General features: G+C 41.3%; 1 protein-coding gene across 1 annotated transcript; it reads left to right on the top strand.

Annotated features, from left to right (window-relative positions):
* The first annotated feature begins 1,220 nt into the window (after positions 1-1,220).
* nck2a (NCK adaptor protein 2a) lies at positions 1,221-20,096 on the top strand. Its single transcript, XM_058082934.2, has 4 exons — positions 1,221-1,459; positions 12,768-13,009; positions 15,539-16,335; positions 17,395-20,096. The coding sequence occupies exons 2-4, from the start codon at positions 12,784-12,786 to the stop codon at positions 17,587-17,589; spliced, it is 1,218 nt and encodes a 405-aa protein (XP_057938917.2). The 5' UTR covers positions 1,221-1,459; positions 12,768-12,783; the 3' UTR covers positions 17,590-20,096.
* Positions 20,097-20,458: the final 362 nt, after the last annotated feature.

Consider the following 20,458-nt stretch of genomic DNA (forward strand, 5'->3'; position numbering starts at 1 on the left):
CTAGGGAAGCTCATCTGAGCTCCAGGGATGCTCTGCCCCCTTGTGATCGAAACTGGAGGAAGGAATGACAGCCTCCAACAAGACCAAACAATCTCACATGAATAAAATGTCACTCGTTGCATTTCTTACCTTTAAGATTGATGCATTAGTCAACTGCTGAATAAAGGCAAATATCAGGCCTATAAAATGATATTCACCACAATGAATATTTATATACAGTACAGTTGAACCCCAAATATTCTTTTTTTTTTATTAAGACTATGCCTCCAACTACTTTTTTTATGACATTTGAAAGTTTCTTATAGGCGACAACATCGGTAACTTCTAACATCGGTGAAGGGGCAACCAAACAAAAGGGTAATTTGTTAGTTGTTTACACACACATCATGGTACACACTGATTACATGTAACTCATGCACCTGCCTGTGTAACAATATAATAATAATTTATATGATCTATTTATTTCACCTCATATATATTAAGTTTGGAAACAATATACAGTGTATATTTTTTTAATCTCTCCATGATTCCCCACTATGTGTCGCTCTTCCTCAACGATCTCTTGTGCCGGTCGTGGAGTTAGTGACGTCACCAGCAGGCACTTCAAGACATCATCGGGCGACTCAAACCGGAAATTACAATACGTTCAAAATAAAAAACTAAGAAAAACTGACCTTTGTACATTAAGCTTTCGTTTTTGACTGACTTTATTCACAGCAAACTTAAAAACTATTGATTTGAATAACATAATAATACATATAATAAGGACAGTAACATTCAATCCTGGTGTGATGAGAATTGTGTTTTTTAACTGCTCTTTTATGATAATTTGTTCATATTACACGACATGGTTGGAATTGTTATATTTATACAAACTCAGGGGGTTCTATGGGGGCAAAAAAACAAATGATCTGAAAGGGAGCCAATACCATTATTTGTCTTATATTTAGTTATGTTGCATTTTGCTCAAACAATTGTATGTTATAAAAGGGAATCATTTTCACATTTAGTTGATATTGCGACATTGTTTCATATTGTGGTATTTCTACATTAATTGTTCACAAATAAGTGTTATATTTTAACATTTTAACAAAAAAACGCTGTCCTCATTCAAGAATCCTGAAAGTATCGGCAATACCAAAAATTTGCAACATCGCCCAACACTAGTGGATTGTTTTATTTTGAAAGTGCTTGCCGGATGTAACGACGTCAGCCATAGTTAGCTTGTTCCCAGTGACTACAGTGTGGAAGGCTGAAGCCAGTGAAACCTGCGACAGACAAAAAAAGCCAATATATCTCGAACTGTTTCTCTGCACTTTAATCTAAAAGGGAGAAACTGTAAATACGCCATTTGGTGTTTATTAAACGTCCATTATTCAAGTTACGTACTTGTTAGCTAGGCGGCTGTCTCCTGGTTGCTGTGTGTGTGTCGCCGTTTCTCCCTGGAGCTAACACTAAGGTAAGCACAAGCAGTACAACTTAGCAACTTTTTACTCTGTATTATTATGGTTTTGGAGATATTTTTGCAAACAGCTGTAAAAGTTATGGGAGAAACGCCTGCGTGCCGTCGTCACTTTGAGTTATTTACTGAGGGTCTTTGTCCAGCGGTCAGACGCGGTGCTTCCTCCTCCTCCGCTTGCTCCGCATTTGGCCCTATTTTCTTAGTAACATGCATCATGTAGCGTAGTAAACCAAAAGTGCTTTAATGAATCATAGTTAAATTGTAATATACATAAACGTGCAGGAGCTGTGTTAAGCAGTGACTGAGACATCTACAGGCATGTCTTAATACAGCTGGACCTATTTCCTTGAGATGTTGTTTTTGTTAAACAATGTTAGTAGGTTTATTTTTCATGGTGTTGTTTGTGTTGAAAGCTAACAGTGAATGTCATTTGGTCAATGTAGCCTGTCATTGTTTTGAATGGCTCTCAATGGTAGCTGCAATGTTACACAGATGTGGGATTCCTCCTCCGTGCCAGACAGATTTATTTATTTTTATTTATGTTAACTTTAGAGATTTGAGCAGGCGTGCTGCAAGTATTGGCAGATAGATAGGTAATGCACTTTGCATGGCGCACCTTTTCTTGCAGACACACCCTTCTGTTAAAGGCCACTTTGGTGGTTTTACAGGACAAGGTTCGCTTGACATGTCAGGTATGTGGAAGCCGTGCGGAATAAAGACTGCCAGGAATGTGCTGCAGAAACTAAACTCGCTTCATTACCTCATCGAAACTTTTGTATGCTTTATTAGTCTTAAAATGATGATGCCCTATGGTACAGGGCCCCTATTCTGGTGCACAGTGCCTCGTCACTTTTCCATTGGCCAAAAAGCATACTGAGAGATACTTTGTCATTGTAACATTTGAGGATAGACATCTAGAAATTATAATAGTGAAGATTAACATTTGCTTATCTTGTTGCTGTAGCTGTGGACGATGCAGTATTATTCTCCACAGTCTCCCACGTGGCTGCAGTGCTTAGTTTTCTTGCTACTCAGTCTTCTCTTGGATAGAAATTGTCTCAGCTAAAGATCCTCTCTATGACAGGAGTACTCTGTTGTTTTTAACTCGACATACTGTAAAAACACCAGTCAAATATACAGTGACTCCAGGATTACATGGGGCATTGTAATTTTATATGTTTATTATGTGTTGTACAGTCTATAAAACAAAGACAAGCACAATGTAAACCTTCACGATAAAAATGCTTCGCATTACAGTACATCCTGTGTAACTGTAGCAAACCAAATAAGGGTACCAGAAAAGTAGCTTCCAAAAAAGCAAAAGGGTATGAGCTTGGAGTTTATTTTCCAGAGAGAAGATTACAACATTGTTGTTTGATGTGTGGGTGACAGGCACACCGGGCTCACACTGAAACAGTTGCGGTTCCGGACCTGATCCAGTCCGGTGTAAAATTCACTGGCTTGTATGCACTGTCCTAGCTGTTTGATGAAGGCATGGTCTGTATAGTATTTCTGGCCTTAATCGTTGCTCAAAACATCCTGTGTCTTATTTGCAAACTGCATACATAGGCTACTAATGTAAGAGTGAGTCTCAGAGGGGAGATGTCGTCTTAAATTTACTGGTTTAGAGTAGCCAAGGGTATAGTTGTCCAAGTTTTGGAACACGGTGTGTTTGTCTTCTGTTTGGTGTATTTAGTGGTGACAAGCTGAGCCTTTTGTGGTCTCTTGCTTGTGTTTTGCTGTGGTCTGCAACAAAATGGCAATAATCGGCCAGACAATGCACCTGAGGTTACACATAAACACTCAAAGCAAAGGTACATAAAGTACAAAAATCGATAATGGAATTAACTCAATACGAGGCTTAATACTGCACTAAATGGACATATGAGCTAAAAAAAAAGCAGGAGATTACATATCAAACAAAAAGGCACTTGGTAGCACAGAGCTTACAACATTATCATTAAACCTCACCTCTATGCATCCACGCATAGCATTAACATTTGTGAGCAAGGACAAGATGAGAAGCGGTGTCCGACAAAGATATACACAGTTTCAACTTGCATCACATGACACTATGGTGCGTTAAAGGACTGCAGAACAAAGTGGCTGCAACGGCCCAAAAAGATATATTATTCGTGTAGCATAAAAAACATTAACATGCAAATCTGGGCGACTTCTAACTCAGTGCAACCAATCAGCAGGTTCAAACGTTCTCGTCACAGTGCCATGTAAGAAGACCAGCTCTCATTCTGCACACAATATAAATGTTATCTCCCAGATTAAACACTTGTAATGCACAACACTATCATCAAACGTACGTATTTGTTAATATGCTCACGGAGAAATGAACATCATGCTCACAAAAGCATCTCGTTTTTCTGCTCTCTTTTTCTAAGTTCAATGAAGGAAGAGAGTGTGCTTTCATCTACTCTTCATTCAGCTGCTTTGTGGAGGCTGGGTTGCTAGCTATGGCTGCTAGCTATTATCGACCAGCAAAATGTTCGTGACAATAGTGTGGCGCATCACAAGCTGCATATTGTTTTGCAGCGCAACACTTTGTAACTCCATTTTGAGTGAGTCGCATGTTTATCGACCAAAATTAAGTAATTTGTTTATTCTATGTAACCACGAAACGGTGAAAGGTGGAACAAAGTATACCAAGGACCACCAATACTTGCTTGGTCTGAGTTTTTCTGGATGGATGCCCAGGGTCTATAATTCCCTTTGTCGAAAGCCTCTCTTACCTAACCTTAATCCTTACCACACTCAAAGAAAACACAGCCACAAATCACCCACAATCTGTACTCCTCAATCCTCCTCAATACAGACCCTAGAAAAAGGCTATTGACTATTGACTCTCTTGAACTACGAAACCCTCAAAAAAGATCTGATGTCACTTGCTCCGCCCTCCCCAGACCCGGAAGAAATGACGGAAGTTCTAAAAATAGAACTCCAGCATGCATCTAATACAAGATATGACTTTCAATGTTATTTTTTCACAGCGGAAATTTGAAAATTAACGTGTGTTTTGGTGTCATGAGCACTTTAAACCTAACCCAAAAGCCTGTTTTATGCTTCCATCATCTGCAAAGTCCGCACAGCTCCGTGCGGAGAAATTACGTCATTTTCACAAACACAACCGTTCAAACGGCCCCTTTCATGCGGAAAATTGCCGCTCTACGCACCCTCCAAAATGTTCACTCTACATGGATGGAGACACGTGGAAAGACAACCAGGTGTCACTATGTTGGAAGTCGAGTAAACAATGGCAGACTTTTGTTTTTGATACAGTGCCCCCCTGCAGTTTGGGAGCACACACTACATGGAGTATGAAGTCACACACAGTCTCTCGAGCGGATTTCCGGATTGTAGGTTCTACCATGAATGAGTCAACTATATATCACAGGTGGTTACCTCCCTGCAATCCCTGATTATCAGCACAATACCACTCGTGGCACTGATGTAGACCAGTGTACATTATCCCATGAATTGGTCCCAGGGTCTTTATTGGAGCAAAGAATTTAATGAAGAGCTTTGCACAGATGGGCACACTGGTGACTAGCGCGACTGGGTGGCAAGATAAAGGTCATCCCATTGTTATTGTAATCAGCTGTAATCTGGGCAGTAGGCAGCCATTAAACTGGCAGTGTTTACTGTGTTAAAAGACAATGGAGCTCACTTCTTCTCTAGGAAAGAGAAAGAGGATTTGTGCTACCACCAGCATCTGCCTGCATTTTCACTGCTCAGTCAGCATGTTAAGCTCTTTGTTCCCATGCATTCTACTTTTTTTCCCCAAAAGTGTGTTTGTTCTGGCCTCACCACCCTTCATTTCTGTCATCAGCCACCCCATCTTGAGTTCCGAACTCCTTCAACTGAAGTAACATTCTATCAACCGGTGCTTGTACTACCACTGGGCAGCAGGCCTAATCCTGCTCTGGGATTCCGTCTGAGGGGGATACAGAGAGGGAAACTATTGAGGAAGATGGGAATGAGTCAAAGCTGCTTCCAGTTTGTGAGCATGATGTGAATGCTGCAGTGATGTCAGAAGATACTACAGAGTCAAGTGAATGTGAGGACTAAAATGATTCTCATTTTAAGAATCGTTTAAAAATGTGCCACTAAATTTTCTGTTTACGCTCCTAAATTTGTTTCTTTTTGGTGCCACAGTGCTCTTAGTAAAAAAAAAAAAAAGATATTGCATTGATGTTGAATTCAGCATCATTGTTCGTTTAATGGCTAGTTTGAAAGCAAAGGAAGATACTTGTTTTTTAGCTACTACAGTTTTGTTGATGACTGGCAGAGACAGTTCAGTCAATTCAATTCTGCGTGGTGATTGTTGATTATTTTCTAATATCACATTGTCCAAAGACAAAATAAAAGCATAGATCTGGGAAGAGAACCCCCATTCCAGGCGCTCTGCATTGTTTTATCATTAGCTCAGTTTCTCTGTGACTGGAGGAGTGAAACTATTTGTTTGTTTATTCCACTACTGTGTTTGTAGCGGAGGCCACGGTCCTTCATGCTCTAATTCATTTGATTAAGTGACTGTTCTCCTGCCTTTGGCACTTCGAATAGACAATCAGCCAGACTGCAATATTGCCAGTATTTCACAGAGTGACGCACGCTTAGCAGGTTCCCCATAGAGCCACGTAGGCCATGTTAACATGCCTCCCTCTGAGGTTCGCCCTCATTAACAGTCTACAATTACTCCTGTGAAGGCTGTGAGAGGTCTCAGCTCTCCACTAACCAGTCCAATTCACATCTGAAGGGTTTTCACTGTAGGGCCATTGCAGTGTAGGCAGAGGGAGCAAGGGTTAGCACTTTAAGAAAGAAGGAGCGGGTTATACACCGGAATTTAAATCCGATCTGCTGCAGTCTGAATGATCAGGACACCTCTGACCTATGTGTATGTCATCAAAAGGTGTGTTCTGTCATGCAAGACTTGGTTAAAGGTACTCACAGATGTCGGCAAAAGTTGAAGGGGCTCATGTAAATGACTCACCACTGTGACATCCACTAACATGCTCCTTAGAACTGACATCGCAGCAGGTTCTCTACGAAGTGCCGCAGCACAAATTCTTGCCCTTTTTCTCTCCTACAAGGAATCATTTGGTTAAGAAAATGTTGACTCCGGTGGCACAAAATCCTTGAAATTGACGCATCGCGTTCACATTTACAAGTCACATTATTTTGTTAATGTGAACAACCACATAAAAGATTGGATTTTAACCAAAAAATCCCAATTGGTCATCATACCCTGTAGTATAAACATAGCTGACGTCAACAGCCATCTCATTTTGTGATGTTGTCTTCAAGGGCATTAGTCCTGGGGTGCACCGTGATTGCTGCAGGGTTGAGTGGAAGCATATGATAGGCTTCCTAATCCATTTGTTGACCCACTGTCTCCACCCTTCTGCCTTCATCTCTCTCACACGCACGCACACACGCACACATGCACACACAAGCACATGGTTGCAGCTGAAGGAAGTCCTGCTTTATTTATGAGATGGATCGAGTGCCACAGGGTTCTCTGGAGAATTCAAGACGGCACACAAACAGGAGTCTCTCATGCTCACACATGCACGCATACACACACACACACTTGCTGCAGGGTCTTGAGTTGGCAGAAGCACAGTTGGTCTTGCTTGGTAGTCGAGAGTTTAACTGCAAGCGATGAGCACAGTTCCACACTTCTCCCACTTGATGTGTGTGTGTTGTCATCCACTCAGCAGCTGCGAATGAACTTTAAATGATGTCCACAGTCACACGCGGCTCATACAGTGCACTGTTAATAAAAGGACTTAAATCATTCTGTTAACATGGGTGAATGATCCACTCTTCTATTTTAGAAAGTGTCTTTTGTAAAGGTGTTTCAAGGGGTTGAAGTCAAAGCTAATGTCTTTGTAAAATTGGGAATAAATTAATTCATTAAAATGAGGACTTAATCCTGTTTTATTTAATGGATCAATGGTATCTCGCCACAATTTTGCCCCCTTTCTACCACATTTTACCCATGATTACCCGGGAAAACATATGTTTTTACCCAGGTGTAAAACAAAATAAATAAATAAAAAATTAACCCTGACCACAAACTTTCATTTTCTTATTTATTTTCACCTGCCATGTTTTTTGTTTCTATAAATCTCAGTGTACATTATTTGTATCTTAGTTGCTCTGTATTTGATTTATATTTTACTTACTTATACGTCAGCAAGTAGGTCACTGTCTTGATTCTGAAACTTCTCAGGCTGCCTTCACTTATGCAGCCACGAGCCGCTTACACTCTGGGGACTCGCACAATAGCGATCAGGTAGTTTACGCACATCATTACCACAATGTTCTGTGCGTGTTGTAGCTGCTGGTTGTATAAATATCCATAGCTCACTGTATGGACGGTGGGAGGGTGGGGGTGCTATTATGGTTACATTTAAAGCATATTAATGTGCAGTTGGAACTCTGCATTAGGGGCAGGGGGTGGTTCCCCACTAGAATAGAAACAAAATAACATTTCAGCTTGCGGCAATGCAGCTTGCTGACTGTTGTAATGGCTTGACCAGCGCTTCCCCCGTCAACCACCATCTCTTGCCCGCTACACAAAGAAAGCAAGCCAGAGTTATGTTTTGCTCACATTGCTGATGCCAGAGACCCAACCCCAACGAAGATACGTAGTCATTCAACGCCCCGACCAATAAATACAGTGAAAAATGTATAGTTAATCCATGTATCAGCATGATCTGCATCATTGATGATGAGCACTTCCTTAAGATCCAACAATGCAAAATGTAAATTCTTGCAATTTTTCAACTAGTCTTAGATTTTGATCTGGAGTGTATTACTGTCTGAAGGGTTGATGGTTCTTTTTTATTTTAAACAGGTAATCAAACAATTTCAACTTCAGAATGAGTTTTCACCTCAAGATTTATGGCTACAAATCCTCACTTTATGTGTTGAGACAGATTGAAAGCTTGTTAAGTTAATGTGTTCCAAGAGCATCCAGTCAACATCTTTGTTTTTTTTTTTAAACCACCAGCAGCAGCTGTACTCATAAAAATGATCCAGCTCCTCACTATTGAATAGGACCATCGGGCTGATTAACATTGTGGAGCCTCAAATTGAGAGCGCCTGGCTCTGTTCCGTCATGTTCCGGTCTATTTAGGTTACTCCAAATGTTCTCGTATTGCTTCCCTCTTGAAACTGTGTGGGATGCAGAAGGGTGGGGGCTGGGAGGTGTTATGGGTTCCCATTGGTTGAATGCTGCTTGTGTTTGACCTGAGTGGCAAACACAGAAAGCGCTGCCAGACCTTTTCTTCTTTTTAAACATCTCCTCCTTTTTTTTTTTTCAAATAATCCCCTTTTACGTCCCTTTTCTCTTTGTGCCTTGTTGAAAGAGACCCCGAGCTTTCCCGTCTCAGTAATGGCCATCATGGAGGGCTGGTGAAGACCAGTTCAGCAGCCTGTTGCTCATTCAATGTTCAAAGGAATGAACCTCCAGAGGTATTTTCTCTTTTGTGTATATATTTGGATAGCATTGCAGTTAGAAGCTGGGAGTTATTTAATAAACTAAATCATTTGTTTTGTATGGCAACACTGACTTGCCAAGGCACTGGCGTGTTTGCAGATGTCAGGAGGAGCAGTGTTGCATGCTCAAACGGCCACTCTGATGCACGTAATTGGCCTGAGAGGAGGCCAGGCTTGATTTGAAGTGGCGTTCCATCTCTGTGGTAAACGAGCAGTGTCGTTAAGGAGACAAATGCATTGATACCATGAAAGGGAAGGGAGATACAGTGGAACATGTTTATGTCAAAGCCCCCCCAGGCTGCCTTTTTCAACCTATGGCAGTTGGTTGACATCATTGTCCTCAATTTATGCACCGTTTTCATGTGGTATTTTTTTCTTATCTTACAGAGCCACTGCAGTAATTTCTAAAAATATATAAATACATAAAATAATGGGTTCAATTTCTTAGCTGCTGTGGTAGAATCCAGTTTAATGCTGACATACTTTTATTTTGAAACTTACTGTGCGAAACCTACAGTTATTACCCAAACAGGTTGACACTGTGTACACATTTTCAAGTAGTTACTGTACGTAGCCATTTCACACTGATTTGTCACTCCCAATGACAATGAGAGTGACCAGGATAGACAGGATCAGGAACAAGAACATCAGAGGGACATTACATGTTAGAGGGCTTGGAGATAAAGTCAGAGAGGCCAGACTAAGATGGTTCGGAGGAGAAAATAGCGAAAATATAGAGAAATAGAGAAAATGTCCAGAGGAGAAATAGCGAATATATTGGTGCATTTGATTTGATTTGAAGTTTATTTTCACACTTCTTGAGAATATTGAACAACTGGACCAAGACTCAATCTCAAATCGGTTCTTCACTGCCAAGTCATCGCTCTCGTTGGCATGTCAGCAGCAGTGCTTGCCGCTAAACATGTCTAATCTGGTTTATATTGCAATGATTGTATTGAAACACAGTAGAGTGATTATGGTGACTCATCCATTTATGCAGGGGCAATCTTTGCACTGCCAAATAAGAAAAAAGAAGCTTGGTATGATTCAGCAGTACAGTAGTAGCCTGAGGCCAATAGAGAGGCCACAGCTTGTTCGTGTACGCCTCCTGGCTTCTGGAAGGAAGAGCCGGAGTAGAAGTAAAAATCTATGCTATGCAGATTCTCCCACTGCTGTGTTGCACAACCCCTCTAAAATCTCGTTTGACAGCTTCAGTGACAGCAAGCAGAGGCACATCTGTCTACTCCATTGTAGCACTTTTCAACATGCTCATGCAATGACGTCACCCCTGCCGTGCTTGTTGTGGTGGTGCTTTTAGCTGCAAATCACAGTTCAGTATGCACATCGGTCTTAACATCATTGGTTTGGTTTCGCTTTGGTAAAGTCAGGGAATACATTGCAAGACAATTGCAAGATAACAAGATTTTAAGTGATACTTTACGAACGCAGATTGTGATGATGATGTATCCCATGAACATATTAGCCACTTGTAGCTCATTGTAAACAAAAATGCCAGAAAGTTGAATGATATTGAAATGTGAGTGATCACACATATGGGCATAAATAGGCTTAGCATGTGGCAAGCTGTCGTTTTGACTACACATTTTGTGGGCTATTGTTATTCTCCCAATAATAAGAAACAAAGTGTAAGTCAACACACAACGTGCCGCATATCCGGTTAGACATAAGTGCCAGAGTGCTTATCAAAATATTAATACAAGGTTAATTTTTTTTTTTGTATAATTGTGGTCTATGTGCGTAAATAACCTGTATAGCTTATATGTATATCAATTCTTACAATGGTATTCCTTAAAATTGTTTTCAAGTTAAAAAAAAACAAACAAATTAATTTCTAAGATGTGTTGGCTTTTATTTTGTAGTGGCACGCCACAACAATCAATTAATTACATGTAGTGAAAACCCTACAGTCACACTTACTGTCCCTCATTCATTGTGTTCTATGTGGGAACTCCATGCGTTTGCATTGTACTGAGTGTTCCGGACCAAAAAAATACAGATTACGATCACATGTAGGGACACATCTCGAGCGTGTGGTTAAAATGTCTCTCCCTCGCTTAATGAAGATGGAATTTACTGCTGCCGTTTGCAGCCCGCGCACCAGAGATATCAATCATTCCACCAATAATTGGATCTTTTTATGTCAGCCAATTTTGGCTGCTGCATTCTTCATTAGCCATAACTCTCTTTTGTGGTTTGCAAGGCTCCTCCATTAGAGCTATCCCAAGCCGTTCATTAGGTCTGTGTGGCCTGTTGCTGAACTTTTACTGTGATTTGTGCACCAGCGTTACATTTCATTCATAAATGATTTCAGTTTTAGTTTCATAAACAGTTGCACTAGTAGTTGCGTAATAGGGTGTGCATATGAATGAATAATTGCATAGTATCTCCTCCACTTCCCTTATTTATTCCAGTGATCGTGTTTCCAGCTGCAGGCTGCTGAGCTAAATATAAACCCAATTGCTTGGCTGGTTCTCACACTGTGGGATTAACTTTTTTTTTTCATAGAAGGGAAACAAACCAAGCTTCCCATATCTCGGCATGCATTTTTGTCTTGACAATCTCTCACGACCTTGCCGCACCATCAGACTTGTCTAATCCCTCAGAAGTTGTCTGGCAAAGTCATTGGCTAAGGCCTGGTGATGTTCATGTGACGACCAGGGCTTAAAGCCGACTTTATTTTTGTTAGTGTATTTGCAGCTTTAAAAATTAATCTGCAACTAATTTATTTTTTTTAAAGAACTGTAGTGAGTATTAGGATAAATTAGTGCTGTCGAGTGATTGAATAATTTAATCAAGCTAATCACATCTCTACAATTAATCACACATTTTACTTGGGCTTAATAACATGAATCTATATAGCTAATAAATAGAATCTCTGTTTTCAAATACTACTTAACTTGAATGTTTTGAGATAAAAGAAATACAGGTAGGCGGCACGGCGGTCTAGTGGTTAGCGCGCAGACCTCACAGCTAGGAGACCAGGGTTCAATTCCACCCTCGGGCATCTCTGTGTGGAGTTTGCATGTTCTCCCCGTGCATGCGTGGGTTTTCTCCGGGTACTCCGGTTTCCTCCCACATTCCAAAAACATGCTAGGTTAATTGGCGACTCCAAATTGTCCATAGGTATAAATGTGAGTGTGAATGGTTGTTTGTCTATATGTGCCCTGTGGTTGGCTGGCGACCAGTCCAGGGTGTACCCCGCCTCACGCTCGAAGACAGCTGGGATAGGCTCCAGCACCCCCGCGACCCTCGTGAGGAAAAGCAGTAGAAAATGAATGAATGAAATACAGGTATGGTATTTGGGCTGCGCGGTGGCTCCCAGTGGTTAGCACGCCCAGCGAGGAGCCCCGGGTTGGATTCCCCGCTCGGGCATCTCTTAGTTGAACTACTTGTTGTTGACAAGTCAGAGTTTGAGCTTGATCCCACATCATTATTAGCATCTTTGCTAACATTAGCAAAGATATGCTTTATTTGAAAGTGGTACTTCAGACTTGTGCTTCTATGAAAAGACAATTCATCATTGCAGTATGCACACACAAATTTGGTTTTATCAAGACTCACATGAGCCAGATTTTTAAATTGAATTTTGACAGACACTGACTACTCTAAAGCATATCTAAGTTTACTTTCTATAGTGTTCTTGAGAAGATATACTATAATAAAGGATAAGATGTGTAGTCACTTTTGTGTGATGCTGTACCTTGTTGACATTCTATTATTATTGTCATCAATAGGATAACACGTATCCCTGCTCTTCCCTCCTCAGGGGGACTCCATGAAAGATGACAGAGGAGGTGATTGTTGTAGCCAAGTGGGACTACACGGCCCAGCAGGACCAGGAACTTGACATTCGTAAAAACGAGCGTCTCTTCCTGCTGGATGACTCTAAAACATGGTGGCGCGTCCGCAATACGGCCAATCAAACGGGCTATGTGCCGTCAAACTATGTGGAGCGCAAGAACAGCCTGAAGAAAGCCTCGCTGGTGAAGAATATCAAGGACACGCTCGGTAAACTTTTTCTTTTGTACTTTACCTTTCATGTCAGTCATTTTATATTCTGTTCTAGCAGTGCCTTGCCCTTGCACACTGCAGGGATTTGGCAAAGTTGCCTGTTACTGTCAGCTGTCAGGATTCTGGCATTGAATATTTGAATATTTTGCTCATTGAATGAATTTGAATTTCACTGAATATCTTGATAGGCTAAATCCACACACAGGGTCATTCTCCTGAAAGAAGTAACAAAAGCGTGACATAGCAAGCAAAATGTAGTGTGTGCATCCTGCCCCTCGAAGTGCATGTGAGGGCGGACTGCCACGTTATCAAGTTGGCGATCCATCAAATGTACGAGGATAAATAAAACCGCTTGGTGATTAAAGGTGCAGACAAGGTTAAACATCTACGTGCTTTGACCTGACAAATCTCGTCACTCGCTGATGCTGGGAACACGGAGGGATTGCAACGTTCATAGTGTGCGTAAAGCACTAAATGCCGAGTTACGATAATGCCTTGTTCACTGCCACTTCCATATTACTGCATTATGATTCATAGTAGCGATGCCATAGTTCACAATCTGACTCCTGATTGCCCTGTTATCGCGAGACAGCTTTTCTCCAAATGAGAAATCTTAAAGTATTTACTGAAAGTAAATATTTTTGCTTAATGAATGCATGAATTAATGAAGAAAAGCATTAAAACTGGGGTTGACAGTCATAGCATGAGTCACCTCTCTCTGTTCTGTGGCATGAAGCGACCCAGCATGGCACAGCCTGCCACTGCCGTCGTCCTCCCAACTCCCCCACTACGTCACCCACACTTTCCCCACATCCATCACTGTAGTTTAGGCGTTGTTTTTTTTTTTTCTTCAATGATATCTAGATTGATTAGACAAGAAAGCATCCATCTAATGGATGTGGCGGAATGATGAATTACTCCACTGTCCCAGATTGTTACATTATCGACTGTCACATTATGGCCTCACTCCATTTCACTAGCAGGAAGGCATCCTATGTTAAAAGCCTCACGAGCATATCCTGTGGCTTCAGAACATTTTCTTGATGAGGTGACGAGCGAGAGGTGAGGTCAGGAGCTAATGGACGCTACGCGCACACTTGAGTGTTGCTTAAGATTGCATGTACTTCGTGGATCGTGCGTATGCCTTTTTAATGTGAAATGTATCCTTTTGTGTTATAACAAAATGTACTTTTATCAGCAATTGCATACTGTATGCAAAGTAAGGATAAACTGTCTAAACGTGACAGTGATATGGCGGTGATGTAATCGTTTTTAAATTGTAGTGGGTTTGCTAGCCATACATAAATGACAAGGTAGCGTTTTCAGATTTGATCAATCTGGAAACCATTTTTAGTCACGTGACATGGTTGAAACATGTGGATAGCCCCTGAGTGAAGGTGTGTTTATGTGTATTTAAATGTCACTATGCCGCAACAGGCGAACAGCGATCTCTTGGTTGTAAGTAACCTTTGTTCGTCACACACAGCAGCAGTTGTACACACCTCCCTGTCACACACACGGCTATTAAACATGTAGGATGCACCACGTTATCCATAAACATGATCTGCTTTGCCATTCTCATCTCATCCCTCCTCATTGTCAGCTGTGGTCTTCTGTGAGCGAGTAACAGCTGCAGAGGGACCCCCTTGTCTCTTCTTCTCCTTATTCTCATTCTCCCCCTCATATCCCTCCGCCAACAAGTTTCATGCTACTCTACGTGAACTCTGCCACGCTCCAACACAATGCAAATACAAGTCTTCTCGGCAATCGGCGGTGACATTTTTATGGCATTTCCAGCAGGCTTTGTGGGCAAACTGGGAGATTAGCCGTCAAGACACACAGAAACACACAAACAAAAGGATTTGACGACAAAAGACTCAACTGTCAAAAATACACTAGGCATACACTGTACATTTTTGAAGGTGTTGTTTATAATAAAAAGTCATAACTAGGGATGCTCTGTACCATGATGGAACCACTGCTGGCGTAATCGGCAATAACTAGCCCGAAAAATGAAGTAGCTATTGGTGCTAAATTAATAATCTGGGATGTATCTGGACATTGAAAGACTGATGATCAACTATATTTTTATTGGAACAGAAAGGTTATTGTCGTCCACAATCAAGGCAGAATAACATCTGCACACTTACTGTAACTGTCTTTTCAACATGCTGTCGTTCTTCTCCAACTCGCCCTCCGACACATGCTTTCTCTCCCTTCTCATCCAAGCACCAGTCAGAACTCTGCTTGTATGCAACACATAACTCATAACCGGGCCACTGTGAGATTACTTCAATGGCAGGCTTGATGTTAGTTTTTCACTAGCGCAGATGACATTGACCAACTACCTAAAATGCTTAGAAAACATTTAAAAGTTTGAACTTAATCTAGTTTTATTTTTTATCCGAGTAAAGAGTGAACAAAAACCTATAAAGACAGATAGCTTTGATCTTGAATGGTATTGTGTTTCTGTTGTGTTTCTAAAATTAGCTTCCTTTTGTGTCCCTGGTTCCGTCCATTCCCCAGGTTTGGGAAAAACAAAGAGGAAGACAAGCACCCGTGATGCTTCCCCGACACCAAGCTCGGACACCGAATACCCCTCCAATGGCGGTGGAGGTGGGGGCACAGGAGGAGGGGCAGCGGAGAGAATCTACGATCTCAACACCCCCGCCGTGGTCAAGTTCACCTACACAGCGGAGCGGGATGACGAGCTGACCCTGCTGAAGGGCTCCAGGGTGGTGGTCATGGAGAAGTGCAGCGACGGGTGGTGGCGGGGCAGTCAGGCAGGCCGCGTGGGCTGGTTCCCGTCCAACTATGTCCAGGAGGAGCTGGGTGAGGCTCATGACAGACTGGGTGAGGCTCATGACGGAGTTGGTGAGGGGGGTTCCTCGCGGGTCTACCACACCCAAGGGACCTTGCTTGCCAACGGGACCATCGGGGGCCGGAGCAGCGTCCTCGACCTGGTTCAGACGCTCTACCCCTTCAGTTCTGTCACAGAGGAGGAACTTAACTTTGAGAAGGGGGAGATCATGGAGGTGGTGGAGAAGCCAGAGAATGACCCTGAGTGGTGGAGGTGTAAGAACTCGCGCGGTATAGTGGGCCTGGTACCTAAAAACTATGTCATGGTGCTGGACGAGCAACCTGGTCACCCACCGCCCTTCATGACGGGGTCCCCGAAGAATCGCTACCTGGCGCCAGCACGGTTGGGAAAGTTTGCAGGGAGGGACTGGTACTACGGCAACATTACCAGGCACCAGGCAGAATGTATACTCAACGAGAGAGCTGACGAGGGTGACTTCCTCATACGGGACAGCGAGTCATCGGTAAGTTCAAGGGGAACTGCACTTTGGGGGGAATTTTGCCCATCATTCACAATCCCTATGTGAAACATGAATACATATTTCTTTCCCTCTTTCTGTGCATTATAACATGAGAAAATGAGTTAATATCAGTTAGCTTACAACTATTTTGACGCTAAAACCCTCACAAAAAAACAAAAAAAACTGCAACAATGTAGCAGTGATCACAGCAATGTAATATAGTGGAAGATGCAACATTATTAGAGGTTTCGGCTTCGTTTTGGCTTCTAGAAGTAGAAGCCAGTTACTGTTCATTTCACACATAAGACCACCTGAATATGTAATTGACAATCTCTTTGTACACATTTTTGGCAAAAAAAAACAGAGTTTTTTTATATATGTATTTCAGGACAGCTCTGGTCTTCGGACTACAAATTTAATTTAACTTGTTAAATCCCAGCCATTTTTCTAAAGACAACCCCTTCAGTACTGGCAATTTAGACAGTTTTAGACCAAAATATTCAGATAATATGTTGGCTTGTCGGCAAACTCACTTCTGGTCAACGGGTCCATGATGGAATTGTGGTTTCGCTGGTCCACAGCGGATGATGTGGCGAGAGTCTCACATCGCAGCAATCTTTATCCATGCATGTAAACACTGCGGAACACATACACAACAGTGGACAGGCGATCTCTTTAATATTGGTCATATGTTCCTGTAATATAGAAATGGTCAGGAGATTTTAGCCTCTGACAAATGTTTGGTATGAGTGAAATCGTGATTACTGAGGCACTCTGCAAAATGACATACCGTTATTCAGATTTAGAGAAAAACATTTTGTGTTCCATAATCTATAATAACATTGTATTTGATCGGGATCGGAGGCCAAAAGTGTTGATCTGGGAGTCCCCAGTTGTTTTACTTTGCAACAGCTTTAATGGGACTGAAACTGAAACGTTTGAAGACTCTTTTTTTTTTTTTTGTCAACTACACCACTGCCTGGTGGAAAAGAAGGTGTACTGTGTACTGCGAGCAGTGCAACAAATCATTTACTCCCTCTGCTGTTTCTATGTGTTTTCTAGCCAAGTGACTTCTCAGTGTCTCTGAAGGCCGTGGGCAAGAACAAGCACTTTAAAGTGCAGCTATCTGATGGTGTTTACTGCATCGGCCAGCGCAGGTTCAACTCCATGGACGAGCTGGTGGAGCACTACAAGAAAGCCCCTATCTTCACCAGTGAGCATGGAGAGAAGCTGTACCTGGTCAAAGCACTGCTGTGACACCCTCTTACACTGGATCCCCCCCCCCTATACACACATAATACACAACACCACTCCCTAGCTGTCTTAATCCAGGCTTTATCTGGACCTTCTCTGGTGGCAGCCACACACTATGGCAACAGCCTCTGTCGCCCCCCAGCGGCCATCAGGTGAAGCTGCCTCTTAAGACCTACAGGTGAGCAGTTCCACCCCAACATAAAAACAAAAAGCCTTTTTTTCAGGGGCCTCCAACACTGTTGCTCTTAACTCAAACGAAATGGACAAACATTTAAAGAAATATTTGCAAGGCGCTGTCAAACTGATGTTTTATTTTGATTTATTTTTCTCTTCAGAGTTGTCAATCATCATTGCACGTCACTAAGTGACCAGACTCACTCTCTTGCCTTTCTGTCCAAAATTTCACCCCACTCATGGATAGGGTTGGGCATCAGTTTGTTTCCTTGTTTCAATTCCAGTTCCTAATGACTCCCCATTCTGATTCTTTCTTTCTTTCAAAGTCTTTTTACTAAGGACGTGTTCACAAATGATTTTTATTTATGAAAATCTCATGAAAAAATTAATTAATCAATTAGACACCCTGTTTATGTGCTGGAGGGTAAGTTCTACTTAACCATATTAGTGAGTTCTTATTAACCTGCGTGCAGAATATCAAACATGTACGGTGAATGGAGTAACACTTGATACACGTAGTCTGATCAACTTCCTGGATAAAGGTAGTGTTATCATCAGGTCATGCGTGGATGAAAATGTACCCAGCTGGTGAGAAAAAGTCTGGCGCCGCGTGTCAAAAACAGCACTTTATATAATATGAAAGTGTTTTACATGTACGTTCATTTTCCATGCAGAATTTCAGCCAGACTTTGAGCGCCATTGCTCACTGTTCATGGTTTAAATGGATGAAAAAAAATGCTGCCTGCTGTTTCTTCTTCGTTGGTGTTATGCGGCCATTTTTTATCACCGAAAGTAGTCATTGAAATTTTTTTAAATGAACACTGAGAATTGGAATGTTACTCCAGGTGCCCATTAATGTTGATTGATGCCCAGCCTTACTCGTGGATATATTTTTCTTTTTTTTTTATATTCTGACTCATTTCGGTCCTTATGTACGCACCTGAGTAAAAATTGTGAACATTTGAGGCCAAAATTATTCACATTTTGAGTTAAAGTGCATTTTGATGTGGTGAATGGGTGTCTTTTCGGTGGAAATGACATAAGAAAATGTCATTTTGCCTTTTCTCAAGCTTCCATTTTGAAAATGCCTCCTCTAGGGGATGATAGATAGTTTCCAGGATCCTTTAGAACACTGGTTCTCACAACATTTTCTTTTTTTTTTTTTCTGCAAATACCACCCAAAAAATATTTTGCCTTGCATGTACCTTTGTTTTGTTTTTTTTTGGTACGCTCACAATCAGTTTTTCTTTATTATTTTCAAGCTGCTGCGCCTCTTGAAAAACACCTGCTCTACATTATGTTAGCAGTAGCCAAGATCCTTTTGAAGTGTGGTTTAGTGCCACCTCAAAAATCTTACACTTTGAAAGTAAGTTGCTGACTCAGCTTGCCATCACAATTTAGTTTTGAAAGATTTTCTTTCTGTTTTTCAAGCTGCTGCACCTCCCATTTTGAAAGCCATCCCTTAGAAATGTTTTATATTTTATTTTCATCAATATAATCTCCAATGGCATTTTACTTTTTTATCCCACATCACTGGGAGTGGTGCCACAGTTTGAGAATCAGTGTTTTAAAATGCTGCAGACGACTGTAAATTCAAATAAAAACATAACAACCTAACTTCTTATAACCTTTCGCCACTGCTGGGCGTCATTTACAGCTAGAAGACACTCATTCCTACACTTTTAGAAAGTTTTTGGACTTAATTGTACTTAAAAACAGAACATTAATGCCAAGGCGGGGTGGGGCTGATTCCCTGTTTTGTCTGAATGTTAACGAGTGTAACCAAATGTGCCACCCTCTTCCAGGTCTTCACTACAATCACTAAATGTGTCACATGGTGTCAATAACAACTTGAAACTGCTTAGAATGATGATAAAGAAGAGAAACACTTTTATGATACGCATCTACTAATGAATGCAGTAAAAATCAACATCATCATAGATTTATATACACTAAAAACACACACAAAACACTTTCAAGTGTGCCAAATTTGTTGTCTCCACTTTGTCCTGGGAACACAAACCTAATCAGTATCCAATGATCATCACCATAAAGAAAACAAAATCCAGTTTATAAAGGAAACCGGTCTAGTCGAACCAAACACTTTTGTTTTTTTGTCTGTGTGTTCGTTTATTAAGTGTTGATGGTCGAGCTTTTATAGGATTATACCTGAATGTTATTGAGTATTATTTAATTCCTGTCTCCACTGTATGTATATATTCCAAAATAAGATGAGGTGCGCTCTAGCATACAAAACTATGGTACTGTATCACCGACAACATGATGAGAATTTAAATACTTTTGTTCAATAAAAGCTTTTTTTGGAATACTATTAACATTTTGAATTGGTGGTGTGATTTTTGTTGTCATCTTTGCTGTTATTCAAGAATTTATTATATAACACGTAACCTTTTATTCATATTTACATTCTGTACTATACAGGGACTACTTTTTTGTTCCTGCTCCCAGGCTGTTTATTGACAGTCAGTCCAAATGTCCATACCGCTTCAGAACATACTCTGTTACAGTAGCTTCTTGATTGAGTCGCAATCCCAGTCCTAAATATGTCACCTACTCCATTACTGTCATCCAGGGTCTCCCAAAATCTAAACATCTGCCTACCATCCTACTTAAAACATCCTACAGTTTCTAACTAAATCTACTGTACTGTATTCATTAATACATGCACTGGTTTGGC

Source organism: Doryrhamphus excisus, linkage group LG12 (genome assembly GCF_037039965.1).
Source record: "Doryrhamphus excisus strain RoL-2023G ecotype Guam linkage group LG12, RoL_Dexc_Guam_v1.1, whole genome shotgun sequence".
Lineage (NCBI taxonomy): Eukaryota > Metazoa > Chordata > Actinopteri > Syngnathiformes > Syngnathidae > Doryrhamphus > Doryrhamphus excisus.

What these genes read in the sequence shown, in the direction of transcription:
- nck2a (XM_058082934.2), top strand. Translation starts at nt 12,784, where the DNA reads ATGACAGAGGAGGTGATTGTTGTAGCCAAGTGGGACTACACGGCCCAG. An exon ending in GAATATCAAGGACACGCTCG is followed by an intron (nt 13,010 to 15,538) that starts GTAAACTTTTTC and finishes TCCATTCCCCAG; the next exon opens with GTTTGGGAAAAACAAAGAGG. An exon ending in TACGGGACAGCGAGTCATCG is followed by an intron (nt 16,336 to 17,394) that starts GTAAGTTCAAGG and finishes TGTGTTTTCTAG; the next exon opens with CCAAGTGACTTCTCAGTGTC.